At 40.4% G+C, this 26,086-nt stretch overlaps 1 protein-coding gene across 2 annotated transcripts in view; it reads left to right on the top strand.

The window, feature by feature from the left end:
• The first annotated feature begins 1,557 nt into the window (after positions 1 to 1,557).
• Positions 1,558 to 26,086, top strand: part of DNMBP (dynamin binding protein) — a 46,806-nt gene continuing 22,277 nt past the window's right edge. The window contains exon 1 of one of the 2 annotated variants that reach the window (XM_072423258.1): positions 1,558 to 3,546. In XM_072423258.1, the coding sequence (XP_072279359.1) occupies positions 1,704 to 3,546 (1,843 nt within the window). In that variant the 5' untranslated portion in view covers positions 1,558 to 1,703. Of the gene's footprint in view, positions 3,547 to 13,496; positions 15,169 to 26,086 lie in introns of those variants that run through there. The other variant, XM_072423259.1, reaches the window with a different exon arrangement.

Here is a 26,086-nt window from a genome sequence, read left to right as displayed (position 1 = left end):
CTTGTGTGATTTCTTAAAGCACCCTTCCAATAAAGTAATTACTTCTAAGTCATCTGGTATATGGGTAATGAGTATATTTGTGAAGTGCTTCTGCCTCTTATAAAACACTTCGGTTATGGATATTCAAACACAATTTAGCTGAATTTATTTTTTCATTTTAAAACCTAAAATATTTCTGGATATGGAGCTACCCGCACCAAAATAAAGCCAGGCTTTAGTGGTAGAGCCAGCTTTGCAGAATGCAAAGGGCTTTATGAGCTAAGAAATATGTTTCCCGTGCAAGCCATTTATCTAACACTTATATAATACATACACCCAATTTGCTAAAATCTCCTTTAAACCTAACTGTTAATGTCATTTCAAAAGTCAGAATTGTTACATTAAAATAATGCCAAGATGGATATTGTACAGGCATTTTTTAGTTATACAGTGACAACCATCTCTCAGTGATCCCCAGTTGTGCGCCTCATTATCACCTTTTTACATGGTCGTCTTATGGAGACTACAAGTGGCCATTTCAACGTTCATTTCACGTTTTACACAGACATTATCCGTAGTGGGTAATGCCTTTACTAGAGAGCATGCAGAGAGCAGAGAAAGATGGCTGCAAAGAGACTGCAGCACTAAGAAAGTAACATAAAAAAAGTAAAAACGGGTATTGTTTTAAAAGAAATGACCATGCTTTCCTTACGCAGTGCTTTAGCAAAGCAAAGTAAATGTTGGGTTTATATCTACATTAGTCTTACCTGTGCCTCAACCAATGAACTTAACCCAATAAATAGTATAGTTCCTTATATATTAATTATATTTGGATACTGAAACCACTAAGAATTTATTGGAGATGTAAACAGTTCTTGATCAAGACTATGAACTTGGCAAAGACCAAAGGTTTAGGATTGAAAAACCAACACTCCCAATACTTTTTTTTAAAATTCTCAAGCCTCACCATGCATGAGCGGAGGCCTCTCAATTCCACAATTTCTTGGTAGAGTGTTCACCTGTGTGCAGAATTGGCCAGCTTCTCGTTAGGGACTGCATGCCACTTATTTAGTAAATACTTAAACAGTGAAGTCCTTAGCCACAGGAAAGCAGGTGGAGGGCGCACAGATTTTCTTATATTTAAAGAACTTTCCTACTATTAGCAGTCTGGAACTATGATGAGCAGAGGATGGGTGGTTTGGTGGTAGGAGAAACCTGAAGAGCATATGGTGGTTCTGCTTGGTAGCAAACCTTGTTTGGCAATGCTAGAAACTCCATGGAAAGGAAAGCCTAGCCACTGAGTATGCCTGTATAGGACTGCTTGTATTCTAAGGACAGCCTGTATTGCCCATGCCTATATTCTAAGGACAGGTTTAGGTGCCATACCTAAATAAGATATAGATGATAGAGGTTTTGATAATTTCCATGTGCAAAAAATGGACCTTAACCCTTATAGTTTGTCCAATATTATTGGTTGTTCTTTGTATTTGCCTTCAATTTTGTACTCATTTATTATTATATTTGTCATTTTACCAGGAGATCTGGTGGTGCTGGAAGGTTCTTTGGCTTCAAGTTGGTTACAAGGAAGAAACTATTGGGGCTCCAGAGGATTTTTTCCCCTTTCCTGCGCCCAGGAATTCTTCCTGTCGGCCAGAAGTCGTCAGCTCTGCCAAAACCAGACTGTAGAGCTGCCAAGTTATGCTATTGGCCAGGCCCAGGCAATAATGGGCCTTTCTGCACAGCTAGAGGAAGAACTCGACTTCCGGGAAGGAGACCTGATTATAATCACAGGGGTCCCAGAACCTGGCTGGTTTGAGGGAGAGCTGAATGGAAGAAGAGGAATTTTCCCAGAAGGTTTTGTGGAACTCCTCAACCCTTTACGAGTTGTAGACAGCATCAACTTCAATGATGATAGAGACGAGTTTGGTCAAAATGATAAAGAAATAGAAATAGCCCAATTCCACATAGAACATCAAAAGGACACAGATAAAATTATACCAGAGGAAGAAGAAGATGATGGTACTTTTGCCATCGCTATTTACAGATTCCAGGCTATGGAGCAAAGAGAACTGGACTTTAATGTTGGAGACAGAATTCGTATCATTAAAACGTTGGAGGATGGGTGGCTGGAGGGTGAGTTGTATGGGAATAGGGGAGTATTTCCTTACAGATTTGTCAAATTTGAGACTACAGAAAAACCTGGTCAGGAGCAGCAGTTACTAGAGTCTGAAAATCCAATTTTGCAAACTCCAATAAGTTATCTTGATATATCTTCTTCTTATGAACAACCTGCAACAGATCCCCATTACTGGGACGTTCACATAGAGGATAGTTCACCATCCACATCTCATGACACCCAGGAGAAAAGAAAAAGTCCAGAACCCTATTCAAAAGTCAATAATGACATTATCCAAAATGAATGGGACACAAACAATACTTCTACAAAACCCCAGCTACCTCCTCGTCCACACAATAAATTATACAGTCCACCAACATCCCAAGCATATGTGCATCAGTCTAAAGAACAACTTTCATCCGTGATGATGAATGAAGACCAAAGAAGGGGGTCATGTGTTTCAAATGGTTTGCAAGAAAAATGGTTTTCAAAAAAGACATATTCTATGACCACTGAAGAGATTCGTCTTCCTCCAAACAATACTCATGAAAGGTCAAAAAACAAAAATAGGAAAAATAGTCTTCCTCTTCAGGACTTGGTTCACTGGGTGGAAGACCATAGGCATAAGACAAAAACATCTCATGGTTCCAAAGAGAAACAAGAGAAAAGTTCTTGGTCAAAGTCATGGTCTGCTAGCCAGAATAGCCTAGCTAATAATGGATTTGGAGACGGTGGATGCGATTTGATTGATTTAGACTCCAAACTTTCTGAACAGCTTTCACAGTTTGAAAAAAGCCTCTCAAATCCGAGGAAGAACAGCAATAATAAGGTCTCTCGACATTTTTCTATCCTAGAATATAATTCAGAGACTGATATTATCCGGGGGTCACCACAGCAGTCCAGAGTGCAAAAATCTTTCGAAAGAAAGAAAATTTTACGGCCTCCACCTCCACGTCCTCAACAGAGAGCTAATACTTCTCAAAGTTCCAATACGTTCTATTCAGCTCCTCCAAGACAGAATTCATATAGAAATGAGTATGTGGAAAATACACCCCCGGTTCTCACTCTGAAACCATCCAGACCTGCTCCATTACCTCCTCCCAACAGTCAAAGAAATACTCCATCCCCAAGACCCGTATTAAGACCGGAAACCACACAGAATGAAAGCCTCAATGATAGCTTTCTAATGTCCGATGCACCAGATGTAGAAGAGACCGCAGAAGATTTAGAAGAAATGGACAAAGATGTGATCTCTCCCTGTCCTTTCCTATTAATAAAGATCGAAGATGTGGAACGTGAATTGGACATCTACAGGAATACTCGGGAGGAGCTTTGCTTGATGCTTGAAGATCAAGAGCAGGATGAGGAAACGAGGGCAGAAACTATTGAGAATTTAGAGTTCTGCGACTCCAACATTGAAAGCTTGAATTTGGAGCTACAACAACTTAAAGGCAAGTTATTTATTGAAAAACATGACTTCAAAATTAATTTCAAGGCTTTATATTCATATATTCTATTCATATTTATGATAGTAGACCACATGATATCTATATGTAGCCCCTGGTGCCCAACATGCAGACCACATGCAGCCCATCCTTCTCCTGTGTGTGCAATGGTATCCCAGCTCCAGCCCAGGTAAAATCTAGACAGACTGTGCGCATGGTGCTAGTCCTCACCAGTCATATGTCTTTATTACAGTCTAAGGTAAATTTTTTGGGGGGAAGCCAAATGACCTAACTGCATGTTTTTGAAAACTGTGAGGAAACCAGAGTATTGGGGAAATCCATGCAGACACAGGGAGAACCTGCAAAATCCATGCACATAGTGTCCTGGCTGAGATTCAAACCTGTGACCAAATGCTAACCACTGAGCCACCGTGCTGCCCTAATGGTTGTAAATGCCGAACAGCTTTATGTATAGGGACTGTTTGGTTTTTTTTCTGCTGTGCGTTCCTACATACAGTACATGGTAAAATACATTAAGGTAACCAATTTATTTCAAATGGGCAAGTTAGATGTTAAAGCTGGATATCAGCCACACAATTCAGTTACCTTCTGGACTTGTTATGTAGAAAGTTGCAGAAAAACACAACCATTGTGTAGCAGGAAACAAAGGCTGCATATTTTAGAAGCAAATATGGCTTTCTTCATGTCCAAAAACTGTACATAACAAGAATCGGACCTGTGTACTGCTGCCGTCCATCGTCATTAATAGATCCGTCCTAGTGAATCCATGAGGGACAGAAGAAGAACGTCTGCAATGAAAGTGAAGGGGAGAGAGTGCAGTGGGTTGCCACTCGCTCATTCTCCCCCCTCCCCTCTCCATACAACAGAATGGCGGTCGTTAATTCATCTTTCGGTCTTTTGTCGTTTGAAATGATCGTGAAAGGTCCTTACCAATGACAAAAGTCTAACGCGTGTACACAGCCTTAGGCTTGTAGTCACTTGACAGGTCCTTACGTCTATCATTAGGAGTGATAAAAAGCACTTACAGGGCTATGAAGTGGATGGATAACTATGGGAGGGCTTGGTGGTTTGGCCTCCCCATAATGGGTCATCAATACACCTGCTGTTGTAAATGTCCCATCCCCTGACCTTTACAAGATCCCCAATGTGAATAGCCCTAGATTTAGTGTCTGCTGTGAGACATGAATTTCTCTGTCTGGTCTGTTAAACTTTCCCTGGAAGGCTTCATTTTCTCTCTTTCGTGGCCATTCCATGCTCCGCTCCCAATTTCTGCTATGGGCCCACACCCTGCCCTGGCAATGTGTTGCTGTTGTTACAGCACTTGACTCACTCCAGAAAGTGGCCCAAGCACCTCCCTGTGTACTCACAGCTGGATGGAGATTATAATGTGCGAGCTGCAATCCTCCATAGAAACCGCGTCCCTTCTTTACTGCTCACAGCAGGCTCTTATTCATCATTTCATGTGCTGGAAGACTGAAACTCAGTCTTATAAAATGCCTTGGATTGCTGCTTTGTTTAATCTGCTGGTTGCATACAGAACATGTGATGTACTGACACATTGTTCGGTAGATTTATTATTATTAAACACAATTTATATAGCTCCAACATATTACGCAGCGCTGTACATTAAATAGGGGTTTCAAATGACAGACAGATGCAAACCGTGACACAGGAGGGGAGGACACTGCCCCGAAGTCTAAGAGTTTTAGAATGTTATAGTAAAAACTGCAACCATATGGAGATCCGCCTGTGTCCTTCCAGCATACTAAGAAGCACATATTTCCTGCTGCAACAATTGGCCTCTTTTGTTAAAATAAAATCCATGACCATTCGTTCTGTAGTCACTTCCATCTGACATGGAGCATTTGGTGAGCTCCACATACAGAATAAGTCTACATACGTGTCAGATGACTCTTGTCCGATAATCCCCTCAGGGCTCGTATCGGATGAGAATCTGGCGTGTGTACAGCGCTCGTCGCCTGCCGCTCTGATGAGCCGCCTGGCGGATTCACAAACGAGGAACGATTGTAATGAAAGTGAAGGGGAGAGAGCGCAGCGGAGTGCCGCTCCATCATTCTCCTCCTCTCCATAGAGCAGAACTGTGCTGTATGTACAGTGCTTGTTCATGCATTGAACGAGCAACAATTATTGCAAGTGTGTACGCAGCCTAACATATTAATACATCAGAATAGGAGTGTGTCCAAACTTTTCCATCCCATCTCAAAGGGGTATATAGTACACAGGTCCTTGCTGCAATAATTTAGGTGCATGCACTTTATATATCAGTGGGATCTTGGATGTTTTCATTGTGTGTTGGAGTAGCTGTTGCTGGATGACAATAAGAAAAACTCATCTGACCTATAAGTATAAAAAGAAATCAACTCTTAAATATTCAGTAAGTGAATTGTTGCCATGTGTATGTGGTGGTGATTGTTACATTGTAAGTTATCACGTCATAGCACACCTGGAGCTTATAGAAATCTGGAATGTGTGGTGACTGTCCAGCTATTCATGTGTCGGTGTCATCTGTCACTCATACTTCACTCTGTTGTGTCTTACTAATGTCATCAGCCCTGACATTTCCCTAATATTTACATACAAGCCAGGCTTACACATAAACACAGAATGTCTTGTATGTCAACACATTTCCTATGTATGTTCTTTCCAAGTTTCTTGTGCCTGTTATGGTTTGTCATAGTGTCCCTTAAAGTAAAGCAAAAATCATTCTATGATGAGAAATCCCAGCTTTCAGATTTGTCATTGTGAATCACCAAATAGGAGGTTTCTCCTCTCCTTTTCTGCTGACGTTATATTTTGGATATCCTGATACCTTCTGTATTATTGACCAAGGATAAAAACCTAAAAATGTGTTGATGTTTAAGAATATGGAGAATAGGTCATTGGAGATGGGGAAATGACCTTTAATACAATTTGTTGGATACAAAATTGGCCAATGTGTTTCAGGGAAATTGGGACACCCCCTGGTTTATTCTGCATGTGCAATACAGTATTTAGGTATGGCAAATGGATACAAATGTGAAAAAATATCAATTGTATAAATTAAAGTAAGAACTCTCTGAAAAGGTATTCAGCCCTGATATTTTTTTTTGGATTGTATCATAAAACAATAAAAAAAATTAAACATGACCATCTTTTTTTATGTAGCTCTTTCTGCTATCCACACCATTGCCTATATTTTGGAAATTTACTGAGTCCTACTCTGATCTAAGTTATGAAATGCCTAGGTAGATGCTGCCAATCAGTGTTCTCATGCCTCAGCATTGTCCTGCACAGTATAGTAAAAAAAACCTTGTTGCTTATATTCTAGGAACACAATCACCTGCTAAATTGGAATACATCACTGGGTAGTCCCAATCCCACTCATTATCCTCCACTGGACTTAGGTACCTCATCATGACATTCTCTGGTTGCTTCTTTTCTCATTAGCAAAGACCGAGATGTGTAAAGAATTAAGCTACTTACACACGTCAAATTTTTCTCGCCCGATAATCGGCTTCGGCTGGATATCGGGCGAGAATTTGGCGTGTGTACAGCCCACGTCGTTCATTGTCCGTGGATACATCCTGGCGGATCCACGAACGATGAACGACGAGCGATCCTAATGCAAGGGAAGGGGGAGAGCGCGCAGCAGGGTGCCGCACCATCGCTCTCCCCCTCCCCTCTCCATAGAGCAGAACGGTGCTGTATGTACAGAGCTCGTTCATGCATCGTGCGGTTCTTATCGTTGGAAAGGATCATGAAAGATCATTTCCAACAACAAGAATTGCACATGTGTATGCGGCTTTAGATTGAGTTTCCCCAGATATGATACAATGAAGAACAAGGCTGTCCTAATATGAGGTCCGCTCATATGACTTTTTATTGCATTCTTGCCTATTCTGCCTGGCCAATGGGGATCCTTTTTCCAATGATTATCTAATCCCAGTTGCCTCTCGTTGGCTCCTGGTGTGCCTAAACCCTGTGTTGTGATGTTCACAATGACTAGCACCAGGCACTTTTGTAGTGTTTCCTGGATAGCATTTATTGATTGATTTCACTTCTGGTCCAGAGTTTTATATTTAGGAATGAAAGTTAAACCTTTTAATATTTTATCACCAAAATAACTGATCCAATATCTCTCTCTGTCTCCGTATGGCACCCACTGAGTAATATTATCTAATATCTAATTATTTAATATATTATTAAGTTCTACTTGTAGTTCTCCTGTCTCTCCATCAGCCTTAATATCGTCCTTATGTGCAGCTGAAGCACCGTGTGCTGTGTTGGATTCTGGGACATGGTATCATAGTCGTGTTTTGTAATCGCAAAATATTTCAGAACATATCAGAGTTCAGGCCACCCAAGGCTACGTCTTTAAATGAATTTTCCATTCTTGGGAGCGCTTATTTTATGGGGTTAGACGGAACCCTTCACATCTGTTATTCCCTATCGCTTGCATGGAAGCCGCCTGCAACGTAAATATATAGAAAGCTTCCTGGGATGTTCTGCTACAAATACATTCTCTAACCTTTGTGATAGTTTTATTGTGTGCTAACACTGTCCAGATTAAGGGAAGAGATTATGTGTGCGTGCTTGTATATGTGCATATGTACGTATATATTACCTTTTGTCTGTGTTATTCCATGTCGTGTCATCAGCTCATTCATTGTTTTATTAGTGATCTGTCCTGTCATTTACAGACCTAATTCCTATGTGTTCACTATGGTTTTGCATGGTGCATTTAGTAACCCATTGTGGCACACATTGGCTAACTCAATAATATGACTGTCTGCTTTCATCAGTCAATAGCCCACCCAGAGGTCCCTTAGGTACTGTGTATGTCAAAGCACTGGTCCGATATTGTACATTGAATAGGAGGACCCAGAAAGGAAGGCTAAGTTCATATGGGTGGTTGACAACCAGGTAACCATTGCCAGGTGCCTAAATTTAAAGGTTGGCGACCGCTGCTTTAAGTCAAACTGCCTCCACTCTTCTGCCTTCATAGATCACCCCGCCAGGATCTCTTCTCTAGGTAAATGGCACATTCGCTCCTGACCAGCCAAACAATCTAAAATATGTGATTAATAAGACCAGGCGACCTTCTTGTATAGCTAGGTGGTCTTTATCCAATGCTCATATGCTCCTTTTACGTGAAGAGCAGTCTGCATGGGCACTTTGCACCTTTTTTGCCTCAAATTTTGCTGTCACACAAGTTTCTGTCATGGCCTGTATTATAGTGGTTTCAACAATTTGTGCTATAGAAACTCTTCTATGACATCAGACCAGATGGCCTGGTCTACCCTTGGTGCACCATTGGCTATGTTGCTGGTTTACCGGATGTCCTTCCTTTGACCAGTTTTGTTACACCCTTTGTTTACAAAAATTAAAATCAATATCATGTACATGCGACCACATTACAAATTTTGATGCATGTATAATGATCCCTCATTCATTGTTTCCCCAGACTGGACAGTCTGGATAGGAGACACATATGGCAGCAGAGGGGTATGGAAGAGAAATATATGCCGCACACCCCAACTGTGGTCTGACTGCTGGTCATCGGGTTGTTCTGCCAACAAATCGGTATTTCCAACCTCTGTTGTTCTCCTTTTATGCGACACTGATGTTCTTTGAAATACTGTGATCAAGTTGGTCAATAAATAGCATACTAATACAAGACTCTTCAGCAAGTGTTTGTCCTGATGAAACCAAGCGAAACGTGTTGGTAAACAATGAATAAAGGATCATTACAAATTTTAATGCGGTCGCATGTACATGATATTGTGTTTAATTTTTGTAAATAATATATGTAGTTAAAAAGAAATTTGAATCAGTACTATTAAAGTCCCACAATTGTTAGTGAATTTGTATATTATTAGAGATGTGGTACTGTAAGATTTGGACCCATTGCCAAAAGTTTATGGTCATGTTACTAACCACTGCATACCAACAAGACCTTCTCTTTTGCAGATGTTCTATGACCCATCTGTATAGCCATCAAAATTTGACCTTTGTTAAAATTAATCAGATCTTATGCTTCCTAATACTTCCTGCTTCCAACACGTTGCCTTTAACTTCCGACCGGTCATCACTGCCTGATATATCTGTCAGCGTAAGATATTTGATGTTCACTTCAATTCATATGTTCACTTCAGTTCATTTTTGTTGATATCAGTTTATACATGTTCAATATAAACATAAACATTGGCATAAAATTGCCCATAACCATTGCAATTGGAGTTAGAATCTGTTAGTCCTATGTATGTGTTGACATGGTCGTTTGTCTGGCTGGAGAGGATACGCTTTCATCAGTGAATCTGGGTGATCCATCAAACCTGGAATGGATCTGGTTTAGGATTCAAAACATTTGCTAGCGAATGACTTTGAAAAAAATCCATTTCAGGTTTGCTGAATCACTCCGCTTCACTAATGAAAGTGTATCCTTTCCAGCCTTGGAGAGGTCTATGCGTGTATCTATATTCTATATTAGATCGATCAATTGATCATTGTTTTTATCAGTCTGATCTATTGGTTTGTCCAATCTACCTATGTATCTATCTAATAAGTAGATCAGTCTGTTCCATGTATGTGTCTAGCTATATTCTATATTATATTGAATGATAGATTTCTCTATCTACAATCTCTGGACACATGGCATTGCTTGCTGTATGAGCAGCATGTTCTCCTCTCCTCCCATGTGCAGAGATAATTCTACATTTGTTTCATGTTGTGTAGGATGAGACTTCCTTGCCTGTCACTGGAACGGCATGTAAGGAGTTCTGAATGAGCTACTGGACATGGCACATTGCCTGTCAATGTCTCCATAAATCTGTGACATAATCAGCATGAAATCTATTAGATCATAGCAGGAACACGGCATTATACCTGCCATTATCACAGGATTACCGTAATAATAAATGTATTGACACACAGATAAGCAGCAGTGCAGGTCCAGGCCCGTCCGTCTTCTGATAGTGAACAGTGCAGACAGGTTGTATCATGAGTTTCTTTGAAGTTGTTATGTTAGATGTGTAGATGAAGCCCCAATATCTCAACAGATATCAGAACTCTGGTACAAGAAAACATTGCCTGTAAGCTTTTTGGGCCGGGGTCCTCTCCTCCTGTGTCACTGTCTGTCTGTCATCTGTGTAATATATTGGGGCTATATAAATCCTGTTAATAATAATAATAATAAATATATAAATAAACTACTCAGTGGGCACAGTTTGCATGCTAAGTTACTAGAATTCATCTTCTACCCCTGGCTACCCAGCTCACAAAACTCCTAATATTATAATTTTCTATATGCGACTTTGCAAAAATGTGGCAGATTGCTGGTGCCATGTCTGGACTTACCTTGGGATTAGGAGCCGTGCCATGAATAGAACAATTTTGTCCTTCAGTAATAGCCTCCAATTTTTAATTGATCATGCATCGCCATCATATCAATGGCCACTTCTATTACCCACCAGCCCTACTGCACAATTGTGGTCAGACAACATATAATACCAATCTTCCATTTGGATCATGTCAAGAGATTAAGTGAATCGACATCATTATATTAGTCCATTACTGTCAATGCCCCATGTCTGTTCATCTTTGCCCTGTCAGTGGTACACTTTATACCCTATCAACCAACCAACCTATTATTATTATAACAATCTGTTCTTTTATTTATAAAACATTACCACATTATGCAGCACTTTCGGAACAATAAAATAAGAAAGAAGATCCAAAAATTCCAAAAAGCTAGCATGCTGGCTATGTCGGCTTTATTCATCGGGTGCCTACAATTTGTAGCTGGCACAAGGATCGGCCTGTTCCCCCATGTGACATTCGAGTATGTCAATGCCCATCCTTATATCTGGCCAATAAATTCATTTATTCTAACCACTTGGCCTTCACCAGTAATGGTGAATAGGCATCGAATCACTAGAAACCAAGACCCAAGAGTTTGAACAATTACCAAAATTCGCTCAAACTGGGTAATAAATTGTTCTTTTTGAATGATTAAGTACAATTATTATTATATAATATTTATATAGCCACCAACCATAATTTTATGTACTCTGAACCAAATATTTATCACTTGTGTAAGGATGTGTTCAACCACACTGAAATAATAGAGCTTTGTGGTTTTAGTCACATGGAGAAGTCTAGTTTACATCTTGCTGTGCAGCTACTAACTGGTCAAGTATTGTAATGAACATTGTGTATTCTTCTGTAACTCCGGGTCACCGCAGACATTATCCTAGGAGGAATTTATCATTACCTGGGGGAGTGACAACCTAGCAGCTGCCTGAACCTTTCCTTGTTTGTTTTATATAGGCTTAGGGTTTATTATATTACATTTATAGGCTGTTGTTGAACTCCCCATCTTTTTTATATAGATATATATAGATATAGTTTTATAGATAGATCCTATATCTTATAGATAGATCCTATTATTTATATATATATATATATATATATATATATATATATATATATTAATTTATTTTTATCAGGAAGGTTTCAGGTATTGTATATTCCCCCATCAGGTGTCAAGTGATACTCTCCAGTGTCCCTGGCCATTGTTTCCAAAATGGACAGTACGCATCACCATTCACCAAGGTGTTAACAAAGTTTCACTATTGGAAAGAGTTTTGTTTGTAAATTGATCTCTTTGTTATCACTCTGCCCTCTTAAGCTACTTATAAACGTGCAACAATTATTGTTGGAAACAAACAACTAACGACCGATCGTCCGGTAATCGTTAACAAAAAATGCACAACGCCGATGAACGAGGAATGTCATCTGATTGGGTGACGATCATTCGCTATCTTTTCTGTGTATGGTCATTCAGTGATCATGGATGGTTCTGCGGTACACTTCACTTCCTGCATCGTTCAAACGAACGTATCTAGTGTGTGTACATTATCGATGGATTATATTTGAACGATCGTATTGTTTCAGCATGTACAGAATTGTGCACAATACGATCAGTCAAATTAATCGTGAATAATCGTTAATCAGTCGATAAGTGAAAAGTGCTGGGTGGTGCGCTCAGCTAAAAGGGGCAGGGGAGAACACGTTATATATATATATATATATATATATATATATATATATATATATATATATATATTGCCACTGCAACCAAAATACTACAACATCCCCCAAAACTCCTAAAGTACAACTGAGCTTCTGGCTTTAGGACATTGTTTATAGAAACTTGTGCCATTAACATAGAATAGTCATTACAACTTCCGATTGCAGCTTGAGATTTACAACAACATCTTTTTGGGCTCCAGGGTCCCTTCTAAAGGAGATGGTCAATGGATGTCATCTGGTTCCTTTTCAATACATTTTTAATTAAAAAAAAATCTTTCACCATTCGTATTGTTTAATTTGTCCAATGCAATTGTTGCTGTATGTTGTCAGTATTACATTCCATTATATCTCTCATGATGACATTCATCAGCTATGTTGTTGGTGTGTCTGATTTCTAGCTATGTTTTTTTTTTTTTTTATCTGCAATTTGGTGTATATGATTTAGACATTTGTTTTGCTGTTATGATTTGGAATAAATGAAACTATATTATGCCAGGTCAGCTAGTTAAATTTTTTTTGTTTTTTTGCCTTGTCGGGATTACATTTGTTTTGTTAAATTAACCCCATTCTTCACATGCCAGAACCTATAGTTTGTCTCTCTCTGAGTTTAGCATAACAAAGCCGCAAAGCTCGTTCTGCAACTTGGGAAGACCGGCCTTTACATGCAAATTAGGCAGACTTTCACCCAATCACCTTCAAGGACCCATCAAGTGTCTCTGGTTAGATGACACTGGCTACTAATTTATTCCAGAATCAGGTGGGAGAGGCTGGACTTATCTTTTGATTGGCTGCTTTAGAATAGAGGAAAAAAAAAAAAAAAAGAGTGGAGTTTCAGTGTGCAGGGAGAGCATAGGGAGTGTCTGCAGGTATGCAAGAAACTGAGGAGTTACAACTTTCTGCTGAAGGAGAATAGACCATTCTATGGATAATCCTTTCCAACAGTTTGGACTGTGTTTTCAGGCAGCTGCTCTCAGACTGGTGTGTGAACAATGGACTGGCAGTGGTAGCATTCCAGACCGGTGCTAAGGAGGGCAAAGATGAGTGCGTTACAGCACGAGCAATATCGGACTGCAAAAAATGGGTCTGCTGTTCCCCGTCAAGACTTCTGGGAATATGAGGATTATCAGGACACTGGAAAACGGAGCTACTATGAGGACGAGAAGTTGTACAGATTGCAGAGATATGCTGAGGAGCACAAAAGATTACCCATGAGAGGAGAACAATATTACTATGAAACCCAAAGGAATGACCGAGTTCCCAGAGGACACAGAGTGCCTGAGGAGAAGTACGACCACTACAGAAGACATGTGGATGAGGATTATTTTGGTAAGAGGAACTTTGATAAATATTATGAAAACTGGGATTCTATTGGTGGATACCCTGCAAGATATAGAGATGATGGTGGTCGATATGCAGACCGGAGGGCAACTCGTGATGGCTTTGATGACTATCGGCCTGACTACAGAGAAAGTGACCCCCGCTATGTAAGAAACTGTGACGTTTATTATTATGAAGACCTCATGAACGATGATGACTATTATCGGGAGTATAATCGCAGGCAACTTGAACAATACTATGATAGAGAGTTGATGCCAACCAGCAGCAAGTCACATAGGCCCTTGGAAAAGAGATATTCAGACCAGGATATCAGGGATTCTCGTAATGGACCATATATTGACCGCAGAGGAATGGATTATGACCAAAGGGATTATGGAAAGGTAAAAGACTATCCTTCAAGAGGTGAGGATGTGACTTCTTCCAGATACCCTGAAACTTCAAAAAGTAGAAGTCGTCCTCCTCCTGAGAGGGAATTTGTGGATTACAGAAAAGAAAAAATAGAATCTGGGCAAAAGAAATCCAATGCACGTCGATATGACTTCCTACCTTTGGATTGTGATGATATTGATGTTGATCACCAGGGGCCATCAATGCAATATATTCAAGACAGAAAGTATGATCAAGGCCAGTTTTTAGATTCTGAGGCTGATCACTCGAGCTCTTCAAAGCGCATGGCTTTAGATTTTGACTTCAATCCCCCAAATGGAATTGACCTCTATCTTTATAATGACCATATTGATGATAGACAATTTTACAAAGAGCCAGCAAACAGAAGAGATCTCAATGATCGCTATTGTGATGGTTTTGAAGATACCATTAGGTCTTCTAAAGGAAAGGGCAAGAATGGAAGCTCATGGGAGGATGGGAGGACAAGCAATGATGACAATGCTAGACCAGATAGGAGGGATGAATATTATCAAGATTCTGCTGGCCCTCAAAATATGGAGCCAAGAAAAAGACCCAGCAAAGACGGACAGGCAGACGGAGACCTTCCTAATATTTATAATTCTGAGGAGTCTAGTTCATCCAGGCGACAAAATCATGATCAACAAGCCCAAAGGAAAACTGAGAAGGCCCCTAACATGGATTCGATGAAACGAAATAGTATCTATCGCAGAACGGCACCCAGCAGCCTTCGGCATTCCGAATTTGTACTGAATCGAAGGAAAAAACAAGGTAAGATTTGATGATGATTTGACCAAGGAGATGAATAATAAATTGGTAGACTTGAAAGTTCACCTGTTATAGAAACAGGAGGGTGGCCTTTGCTAAATTTAAAAATTACTAGAAACCTGGCTCTTCTTGATTTGGAGAAAAGTCAGAATTCCTTTTCCACGTACTTGTTAGTGGTCATTGATGCAAAAAGTGCTATATTCAAGAATCAACAGGCCAGCCATTGCTGACTCTTAGAACATCAGAATGGAACCTTTTAATTTTAATATTATTATTACACAGTATTTATATAGCACCAACATGTTACAGTCCATAGTCCTTTCACTAGCTGTCCCCCAATGGAGCTCACAATCTAGTATCCCTCCATAGTCTTTAATACAGTCTAAGATCAATTTTGTGGGGAAGCCAATTAACCTAACAACATGTTTTTAGAATGTTGGAGGAAATTGGAATACTGTATCCAGAGGAAACCCACACAAACATGGGGAGAACCTGCAAACTCCATGCAGATAGTGTCCTGGTCAAAATTCAAACCTGGGACCTAGCGCTGCAAAGGGTGCTAATCACACCGTACTCTATTCATAAAGACTTTTTAGTGTTCCTATACAGAAATCTATTCTAAAACATCTCTAAATGGGCACCTCCAGCACTCTTTCCCCTATACACTGAGTCTATATTATCAAATTTATAGTTTTACAGTGTACTGATTTTTTTGTATTGCCACTGGCTCTGTCAGGTCATGTAAAGATACCGCAATGTGGTTTTACTGGTTTTTTCGGTGTGTGTTGGTGTGTAGACGGTTGGTATACAGAGTTGTGTGCACACATCTCTGATATACTCAAGTTCTTTACATACAGTGTAAATATTACCAATGGAGAACCAGGCAAAGGAAAGCCACTTCTATTGTATTGTACTGTGCTTTGTGTGCAGGCCAAGTCATACAGTTGTCTTGGTTGACTGTACCTAGGTGTATCCTTGTACAACCAAAGTTATGTGTGGGCTGGGACAACATTATCAAGAACACCGCCTTCAGCTATAATTTAAATGTTAACAATGAAGCTTAAGGCACTTAAATCACAGCTAATTGAGAGGCTGAATGGCCTGATGGGTGAGGGGCCCGTAAAGCATATCTAAACTTTGCTGTTCCAAATGGTGGATGCATTTTTTTCATGTATACTTTTTTCTGTTTCTTTTATTCCAAGATCCTGCCAGTAGAACACGTCTATCCAAGGGTGACAACATTCCCTTATCTGTATCTGAAGGGGTGCAGCGTTGAAGACCCTGGAAAAAGTCTACAGAACATAGAGAAATGAGTTCTGTAGTTTTTAGGGAGTGTTGTCATCCTAGAACAGGGCCACAGAACATAGAGGAAGGTGTTCTGTAGTCTTTAGAGACAGCTGGGAACAATGTAAGTGATGCCAGTGCAGCACAGAAAGCTTTAGGCTCACACGGTGGTATAGTTTGCACATGTGGAGCAAATATACAAATGCTTTCAATTGTATATTTAAACAAAGGGGAGCAAAAAACTGTGTTGGGGCTTACATACAAGTTAATGAAAACTCTTTTTATGCATTTTTGAGCTACTCTTGCAATTTGAAACCAGAATACGCCAATGGGGACATTTTATAGCGCTTGCTGGCCTTTTCTGACCCAAGGGATTTGTAGGTCATTCAGCATTCATTACTTTTTAATAATTTACCAGAAAAAAAGAAACTTTTACATCAGACAACTGTTGCCTAGGTTGAGATAGCCAGGAGTTGGATGGACTGGTCTGGGGTCCCCCATAGAGATGTTTGTTTCCTGTAGGTAAAACTTTTGCATTTTTGCACAGACAGATTGCATTCTGTGCTGGTTTGCAGCTATGGCTGAAATATTATTGGGTGAAATGAATGTAAATAGTAATCCTGTGTACCCTTCCCCCAACAAACTCCTGTATTCGCCTCGGCTTCACCTCTGCCCCTTCCTTCCCGCGGCCTGGCATTTTTCCCTGGCATGCTCCTCCCTACATGTCAAACTTTCTTTATCATGGCAGTGTGGAGCTATGGAGATGTCAGCTTGCGTCATGCACTGTTTGTTGAAGGGCTTGTCCAAAGGACTTTAGCTGATTGCTGAATCCGAGCAAAGAATAAACCTCATACAAGCTGTATGTGTTCCTTTGTAAGACTTTCCTGGGATCTGCAGGAAACATTTTGTTACCTCTGTCCTATCATTCCACACAATTCTAATCTTTTTGTTTTTTAACATTTATTCATGTATTTGCAGAATTTGCTTTCAAAATTCTTGTTCCTAGATGAGTCCCTTAATCAAATCCTTATTTCTGCATCTTCTGCTGATCACTGCATAATCCTGTAAATCCCCATTTGGATTTCCAATCAGCTATTTAGATTGAGGCCCTTTCTAAGCACTGGGTTTACATTTGCCAACAACTGATTAGCTATAAAGTAAACTGATTGTGAGATTGTAATGTGAATGACTACCCTGGTAATATTCACCCCTCCATTACTGTTTGGTAGCCATCTACATTTATGGGAATGTGGCATATGGTAATATGGAGTTTCTTACCACTGATAGGCCTTGGAAAGAGTTTTGTAGGTATGGGGGACTCTTTCTAGAGCCAGATATGATACCTGTATGGAAAGCGTGCTGTATATTTTTGAAATTTTAGTGGGAACAACAGATATACATTCACTCCAGACACTATTGTTCCTAAATAAGATATGTGGTGCTGGCGCAGTCTGTGCCACTGTTCCCCCTTTATGTAAACTTGTTAGATCAGCAGAGCTGCCTTGCATGTTTATGGAGCCCTATGCACAGAGCTCAGGATATTCTAAACTCAAAAGACAATAGAGAGAAATCATATGCACGCACCATCCAACAACCTACAACCTAATGCACAGAGGCTAGCACTCCGGCTTTTGGAGCGCTAGGTCCCAGGTCTGATATACCTTCACCTGATTTCTCATCCATAGCCTTGTACAATGGGTACGCCTCTCCTTTCTACCCCTCCAGCCCACAAAATGCGTTGGCTTTTTGTGTCAAACCTACACTAGGGGTGGCGGTTCTTGTTGTTGCCCTTAGGCATAGATTGCCCTCCCATGTTTGTGGGAATGTTTAGCAATAGTTCTTACAGACGGACAGATCTGATTGTGAATTGACCAACTGGCAGATGGTTAACTCATCACTAGTTAGTAGTGGTAAACCAAATTATTGACCTCACTTAAGAAGTGCACTCGCTACATCCACCTCAGCGTCATTCTGTCTGACTTCAGAATGGTCCTCCTGCAACAGAGCCGCAAACTTTTTATTATTTGTTACATGGGGAATGGTTGATGGACTGGGTTATCCATGGTGACTTTTCAACTCCATGTGCAAGCACGTGTAGACATTATTGCTTTCCATCAAGGCCTAATTCCAAAGTAACAATGACGATTCTTGATGTCTATACTCTACCATGGACTTCTACCATGTACTGTATACAACTGGAGACTTAATATGCTTTCCACTTGTGCCTCCACACTGATAAAACTAATCTAATTTATGTTTTTTCTTGATAATTTCCTTGATGGTCCCAGAAATGCCTCCAGCTGAGCTATGGTTTTACCAGTTTCTGTCCAGGGGAATATAGAACAGGGAGCTCAATAGGCTAGTTTCAGCCTAATTAGTTTTACTTGGGTAGATTTTATGAGCACATTCCTATCCCAATTTTATGCCCATAATTATGTATGATCACAAATTATTGCAAACTTTTTATGATTGGAAAAATGTTCCTTTTTAGATACACTATATATGAAAATGAAAAACCTCTGCCTAAGGAATGCTCACTTAAACCCATTAGAGCTTTCTACTAATTGCAAAAGACTGTTGGGAGCTCCGATTGCCTTTTCTAAAGCAGAAGTCATTTTAAATCATGTTTCAACCATTCTACTATGATTATAAACCCATAATTAATGGTTGTCCTTGTATAATTCCATTATCAGTCACCTGTACAGACCTTGCAGGCTGTTATAATGACATCCGTTTGTAGGTTATAGTGATGTTTCCCCCTTCCTTTTCTCTTCTCCCTAGGCTGTAGTCCATGCTGACCTCTGCTAGTCACTAATTATTATTATTTTTATTATGTTGTTTTTATATAGCGCCAACATATTACGCCGCACTTTACAAAGTCCATAGTCATGTCACTAGCTGTCCCTCAAAGAGGCTTATAATCTAATTTCCCTACCATAGTTATATGTCATTACAGTGTGCAGCCTAGAATATTTTTAAACTTGGTGGGAAGACGTAGGTGGGTTGCAGCCCCTGTACTGTGGCCTAACTACTCAATAACAGGTAGGTAATAAATAAAAAGTGCCCGGTGGTGCTAAAAAGGGCTGGAGGGAACATTGTATTACCATAGCCTAAGGTCAATTTGAGGGGAAGCTAATTAACCCTACTCCATGTTTTTGCAATGTGGGAGGAAACCGAAGTACCTGAGGAAACCCACGCCAACATGTTCACTGAGTATGGATTGAGACCACAATATGGCCTCCTTCACTGTCCTGTGTGATGGAAATAGCAGAAACGCGCCTCAGCCTTTTCTGTAATTAGACCACAGCTGATATTTACTCATAACAATGATAGAAAGTGTCTGAAGGAACGAGTGTTCTGGTTGCTCATTGCAGCCAATCAAGTCCTTTGTATTCCTCTTGATTGAACAATACCAACAATGAAAACAACTTTCTTGCTACAGACACTATGGATAGTGTGACCCTTGAGAGCGGTGACAGGAAACCGATCCCTGTGAAATGAGGTGACTGCACTTTTCTTGACTGTTGCCAAATGCCACCGTGACAGACTCCTCCTCACCCCGCACAGGCATGCAGCTCGTGAATGTTTGCTAATTAGTCATTGAGCAAAAAGGCTGAGTATGAGTAATGCAAGGTGTTTATTTCACTCAGTCATCATAATGGGAAACCAGCTTGTTATATTTGTATCTGCTATAATTGTCAGCATGTGACGTGGCTGCTTCCAGATTCTCTGATATTGGTTTCTTAGACTTGGTAAAGTTTCGAACTGGCATTTGTAGCCACTACAGAATTATGTATAGAAGTGCACTTTCCCTTTTTTTCCTACCTTCCCTGAACTAAAGTACCCCTTCCTCCTTACCCCAGGATACGTATTTACCCGAAGCCTTCAGGAATCTTCCGTCAAAACCGGTCTGTCTTCAGGCCATGCCTGCTAGGCTGGACTTTATTTTATCTGAGGTCAATTTCAACAGGCCGATCAAAGTGGTTCTAGACAGCACAATACTGTGCCATGTGGCCACTTTCTGATCTTATAATGAGCCCAGAGAAAGGATAGCACCAGGGAACACTGTAGCTTGTGTTTCCCATTAGGGAAAGATGGGCACCACATGCAGAATATGGAATTCTAGATGGGAAGACAGAAGGCTTCCTCTTGTCCTGTTTACTTTTGTGTATGATTGAACTATATTTTTGATTAACAGTGTTCTTTGCATTTGGTACCAGTCGGAGTGACAAGTTAAGTTATATTTGGGTGTTACGTACAATGTTTGATCTATTCTGATCATTAGTGTCCATACATGTGTATCCTTCTTCTGCATATCCTCAAAAACCTTCCCCAGGTCCTGCTGGTTTGGCACAGTAATTTCTGAATAATTCTACAGAGTCTGATTTTAGGATATGTGTACTAATGAATGTATGTCCGATAATTGTAGGCAGACTCTAGGCTTCTTGGGATGGGAGTTTCAACAACAACTACAGGTTTCCACTGCCGACACTCCTTGGATGGCTGACATCCACATTGTGATCAAGTAATTCTTAGGTCTATGTCATATTAATGATTCATGTTCAGATGATCCGATGGCGTTCCTTCTACGCTGGCCAAAACAATGCTAACTCTTGCGTTCCTAAAATAGAGCATTGTAGGTGAGACCATCTGGTCAGACCTGTAGGAACGTGAAAGTGCTCTCTCTGTTCCCTTTTTGAACCTATTACTGTCATGTCATTAGTGTGACATAGTTTTTATAATAAACCTCATTTTATGGCCCTGGTGTGATTCTGGGTTTCTGGGTTCCACCACAACTGGTATATGAGTTCCAAAATGACTGCCATCTACCTATATGGTAAAGAGCTGCTCATGTAGTAGGACCAATATTCATCCTGTAGGTATCTGGTAACAGTTACATCACTGAGGGTCCTTCGCTTGGTTACTCGTTTTATAGTCTAAAAGGTCAGCTTGCCCGTATAATATCTGACCCTGCAGTGTACTGGTAACAGACCCCCCTTTACAGACATGCCACACGTTTGTCTATTGCCCTCAGGACAGCTTGCGGTGACTTATACAGATATAAATTCCAGCACTGGGAGAGGAACCTGTAGTTGTGACCATTTCTTCTGCCCTGCAGGAAACCTCAGTGACGTGGGATAAGCGACAGGTGAGACCGGTTCAGACTATTGTCTTCTGTATTACCAGATACTCCCTGCTAATTAGCTACAACGTATCACTGGCAGTGAGAAAACCAGAAATAGATTCTTTCAAACTTCCTAGAAAGGCCACCTGTTCCATCTTGAGAATCCTCCTGTCCCATAATATGTCATATAACTTATGTTTTAGTTTCAGTATCAGTCTTTATATAGTCAGAGCAGAGTATTGATTTGTTTTGTTTAGCTTGAGAAACTATTGGCACTCTTCAACCTCAATGTTTCATGTGTTGGTCTCCCATCTTTTTATTAGTCAATCCCTTGTGACTTGTATATGATACAATTTTTTTTATTCTTGGTGATGAAAGAGGGCGGATGTTTATCACACGTGTCCACTTTAGCTAAGTGAAAGAGTCACAATGGCCATGGGCAATGCACATAAGTCAGGCTAATGTGTGTTCTTCCATTGCTGGCGGGAGACTTTTTTCCTTCAATGGCTATCCATGCTTACCATTGAAAGAACAATTGGTTTCAAGGAATATATAGTGATTGCTTCCTGTTTTCTTTCCTTTATCCAGCAAGATGTTTCTTGGCTTTTTCTCCCCCTATTAATTGAGTCTTTTGGTTAGCAAGGAAGCAGCGTTGTAGGTGCAAGTAATTGCTTTTTAGTTGGTTGATTGTGACTGCTAAATGCATTCCACTAACCCGACTCTCCCCTCTACAATCTATCATGAATGCTGCAGCCAGATTCATCCATCCTTCCCTCCGCTCCTCCTCCGCTGAATCTCTTTGTAGTTCTCTCCATTGGCTTCCATTTCACCTTAGAATCAAATTTAAGCTTCTGTGCTTTGCCTTCAAATCCCTCCACAGTTATTGTCCCACTTACATTTCTGACATGGTTAAAAAATACTCCCCTTGCCGCTCTCTCCGCTCCTATAATGACCTACTGATGACTTCCTCACTCATAACCTCATCACACGCACGAATACAAGACTTCTCTAGAGCTGCTCCAACTCTCTGGAATGGTCTTCCTCGTCCTATTCGGCTTGCTCCTACTTTCTGCTCATTTAAAAGAGCGCTCAAAACCCATTTTTTCAAACTTGCCTACCCGTCCTCTTCTATCAATTGAAACCACCACTACTTCCCACCACTACTTCCCACCACTACATATTTCCCATCCTATTGTGTGTGAAATTCCCCCGCCTACTAGATTGTAAGCTCTTCGGGGCAGGGTCCTCTCCTCCTGTATCACTGTCTGTATTAGTCTGTCATTTGCAATCCCTATTTAATGTACAGCGCTGCGTAATATGTTGGCGCTATATAAATCCTGTTTAATAATAATAATAAAATTGTGGCTCTTTCACGCACAACTGGAATATGAAGTGGGTTTGTTTTTGTACATGGTAGAAGAAACCATCTTTCTTACGCCCACACCTATAAATCCCACAACGTAATTATTGCTCTAGATCCAGGGGTGTCAAACTCAAATACACAGAGGGCTGAAATTAAAAACTTAGGCCACGTCGCGGGCCAGACTTGAAATTTAATCAATCCAATGCATATTACTGCATGCTCTTCTCATGTGTTCTTGTTTCTTCTTATTGAGATTAATTGTTTTACTTTGCCAGAGAATGCAACGTGAAACCAAATGAATTGCTGCATTTATTTGGTTTCACATTGCATTCTCTGGCACAGTAAAACAGTTTAAATAGCGATAGCTCTATGATAATTCCTGAATATTGAGTTTACCGGTTAGTATAAACTCTGTGGGGTCCACGCATAGGCTGCTGTTCAGTAGACACAAGTGATGCCGCTACAATCACCGGCACCACTTGCGTATAAAAAATGCGGGGCCATGCATAGGCAGAGAGGCCCGCAGGTCTAGAGAGACGAGTGATGCCGGGAATTGTAGTAGCGGCATTGTACTTGCGTCTATAGAACAGCAGCTTAATAGGAATAGCAGCTGACCCGCCAATACTACGGATTGCAGTAGCCGGCGGGCCAGCTGCAATTCATATTAAAAATTATTTTGGGGGCCAAAAAAAAGGACGTGCCGGGCCAGAGTTTGACACCCCTGCTCTCGATCAAATAAAATCCCATGATATTTTTTAATAGGAGTTACACATTGTAGTCCCTTAAAGTGCAGCATGAAAAATATAATACATGGGCTCTTTTGTAACAAATGTATTTACTACACCCACAGAGGATAGTTACTGAACCATAGGCTCTATACAACTGCACAAAGAACCCCCTGAACTTCAACCTTGTTTGAAACTTGTCAACATAAAGCCAGCCCTTACTTTTAACCATTAAACCAGATTCAACCCCTGGCCTTGACCCTCAGTAAACCTGCATTATTATTATTAATAATAAACTGTATTTATATAGTGCCAACATATTAGGCAGTGCTGTACTTTAAATGGGGGTTTTAAATGACAGACAGATACAGTGACACAGAGAGAACCATGCCCCGAAGAGCTTACAATCTAAGAGGTGGGGGAAGTAACACACAATAGGAGGGGGATATATACTAATGAAACAAAAAAAAAAAATCTATGGCTGTAAAAAGTGTCCATAGGAGCTCATCATTTCAGGTCACTTCAATGGTCTTATGTCCCTAATACAGTCTAGGGCCAGTTTCGGGGAAGGCCAATTAACCCTCTATTATGTTTCCAAGATGTGATAAGGAACCAGAGTGCCGGTAGAAAGGAAACCCATGGGGAGAACATTACACCAAAATGCCTTGTTTCTGTACCCATTTAAAATGCTACTGTTTGCACTAGTAGGAACGTATTTCAGTAGCTGGAAGTCTGGGTGATTCTGGAATACTGTATGTGGGATTTTTGAGGAAATGGAGTTGGGAGGAGGGAGCTTTTACTTCTTGTATTCTGCATCATCTTATTCATAAGCATAAATCCGTAGGTGTATTTATCTGCAGTGTTATATTGTGTGCCGCCTACTACTGACTCTGTAATCTGTAGAAATCATATCATGTAGCCTGGGGTAATTAATTCCCATGAGGTTCTAATATAAGCTCCCCATTGTCATTGCCCAGCCACCCCTCCTCTCTTCATTGTCCAGAACAATCAAGCCTCTGAGATCTCTGGTAACTCTATCAGTATCTTATGGACAGACTTTATAAAAGAATTGCTGCTTTCCCGCTGTCTATGATCTGCTGGAGAGCTGCAAACTGTGCTGCAATGGATGCTGGTGGGATGCTGTTTAGCTATGTAATGTATATGCAGATAAGAGAAAATAGACTGCACCATGCAAAACTACTCACACTTTAATTAGCCTTACATTATGCACTATTACAATACTTCTGTGACAGTCAGCACTTTCATTAAGATCTGTCACACTATCCTCATCCCCCTTACTCACACTAGATGTCAAGCTTGCAGAAAGCTTTGCACACTATTCTATAAAAACCGGTGCGTACGAAGCCTTAGGCTTAAGTTTAGGTTGTTGTAGGCAAATTGTTTAGTTGAATGGCATTTGTGTTCCATAATTCCATAACATATATACATTTGTGAGAACAACAGACAATATCGTGATGCTGCTTTGAGATTGGATGATGCACCTATAGTGGGTTGGATTATAGCATTATTGTAGACCAGCGTTTCTCAACCTTTTTATCCCCGGAAGAACCCCTTAAATAATCAAGTCTTAGAGGACTTTACAGAAAGCTAATAAGAACACTTGTGTCATTCAGGTGGCTCTTCCAAATGGCATTGGTCCTAGAACTAGGAAAACACCTAAAGATGGGCAATCAATCAGCCACAGTTAAAGTAATCCCTAGCAATTTCTGGAGGAACTGTTGGGTTTATTATGATTATGCGTGTTACCACAGCCCAGGCAGCTGCATAGGACCAGCCAAAAGGTCATATTGACCGTGATTGAGAATGGCAGATCTGGGCATTAAAGAGAACAATTTACTAATAATTAATTTTTAAATTTACAAATTTATATTCTGAATCTCCCTTATTAAATGGTTATAATAGTGCCACCTTCACGTTTTCAGGATCTGGAGGCCCATATGTACTTATTCTGGTCACACTTTGAACCAATGAACCACATCTAAATGGCACAGGGTATTTCCGCTAACCAGATATCCTGTGGTTTGGGTTCTCGATTAGTCAGTTATTGCCGTATTTATTAACTATGAGTGTGCGTGTTACTACAGCCCAGGCAGCTGCATAGAACTGGCTAAAAGGTCATATTGACCTAGTGAGAGGAGCGGCCAGGACAAATTGGTTTGATAGAAGTGTCAGCAGAAATTGCACGCTAGGCTCATTTCACTTCTCACTGGTGGTTTGTCGGTGATTAAGAAGCACAATTGTGGCAAGCACCAATAAAGGAGTCACTGCTCATTGAACGTTCGGGTGGTGGTGGCACAGAAACTGCATATGAGAACCTAAGAGTTATATATAAACATAAATGCCACTAAATCTTCATCTTTATTTGTTTTATTAAACTATTATTATATCTCTTCCTCCAATGGC

This window comes from Pyxicephalus adspersus, chromosome 10 (genome assembly GCF_032062135.1).
Source record: "Pyxicephalus adspersus chromosome 10, UCB_Pads_2.0, whole genome shotgun sequence".
Lineage (NCBI taxonomy): Eukaryota > Metazoa > Chordata > Amphibia > Anura > Pyxicephalidae > Pyxicephalus > Pyxicephalus adspersus.
The sequence above is the reverse complement of the archived record's forward strand: the minus strand, read 5'-3'. Positions and strand labels throughout refer to the sequence as shown.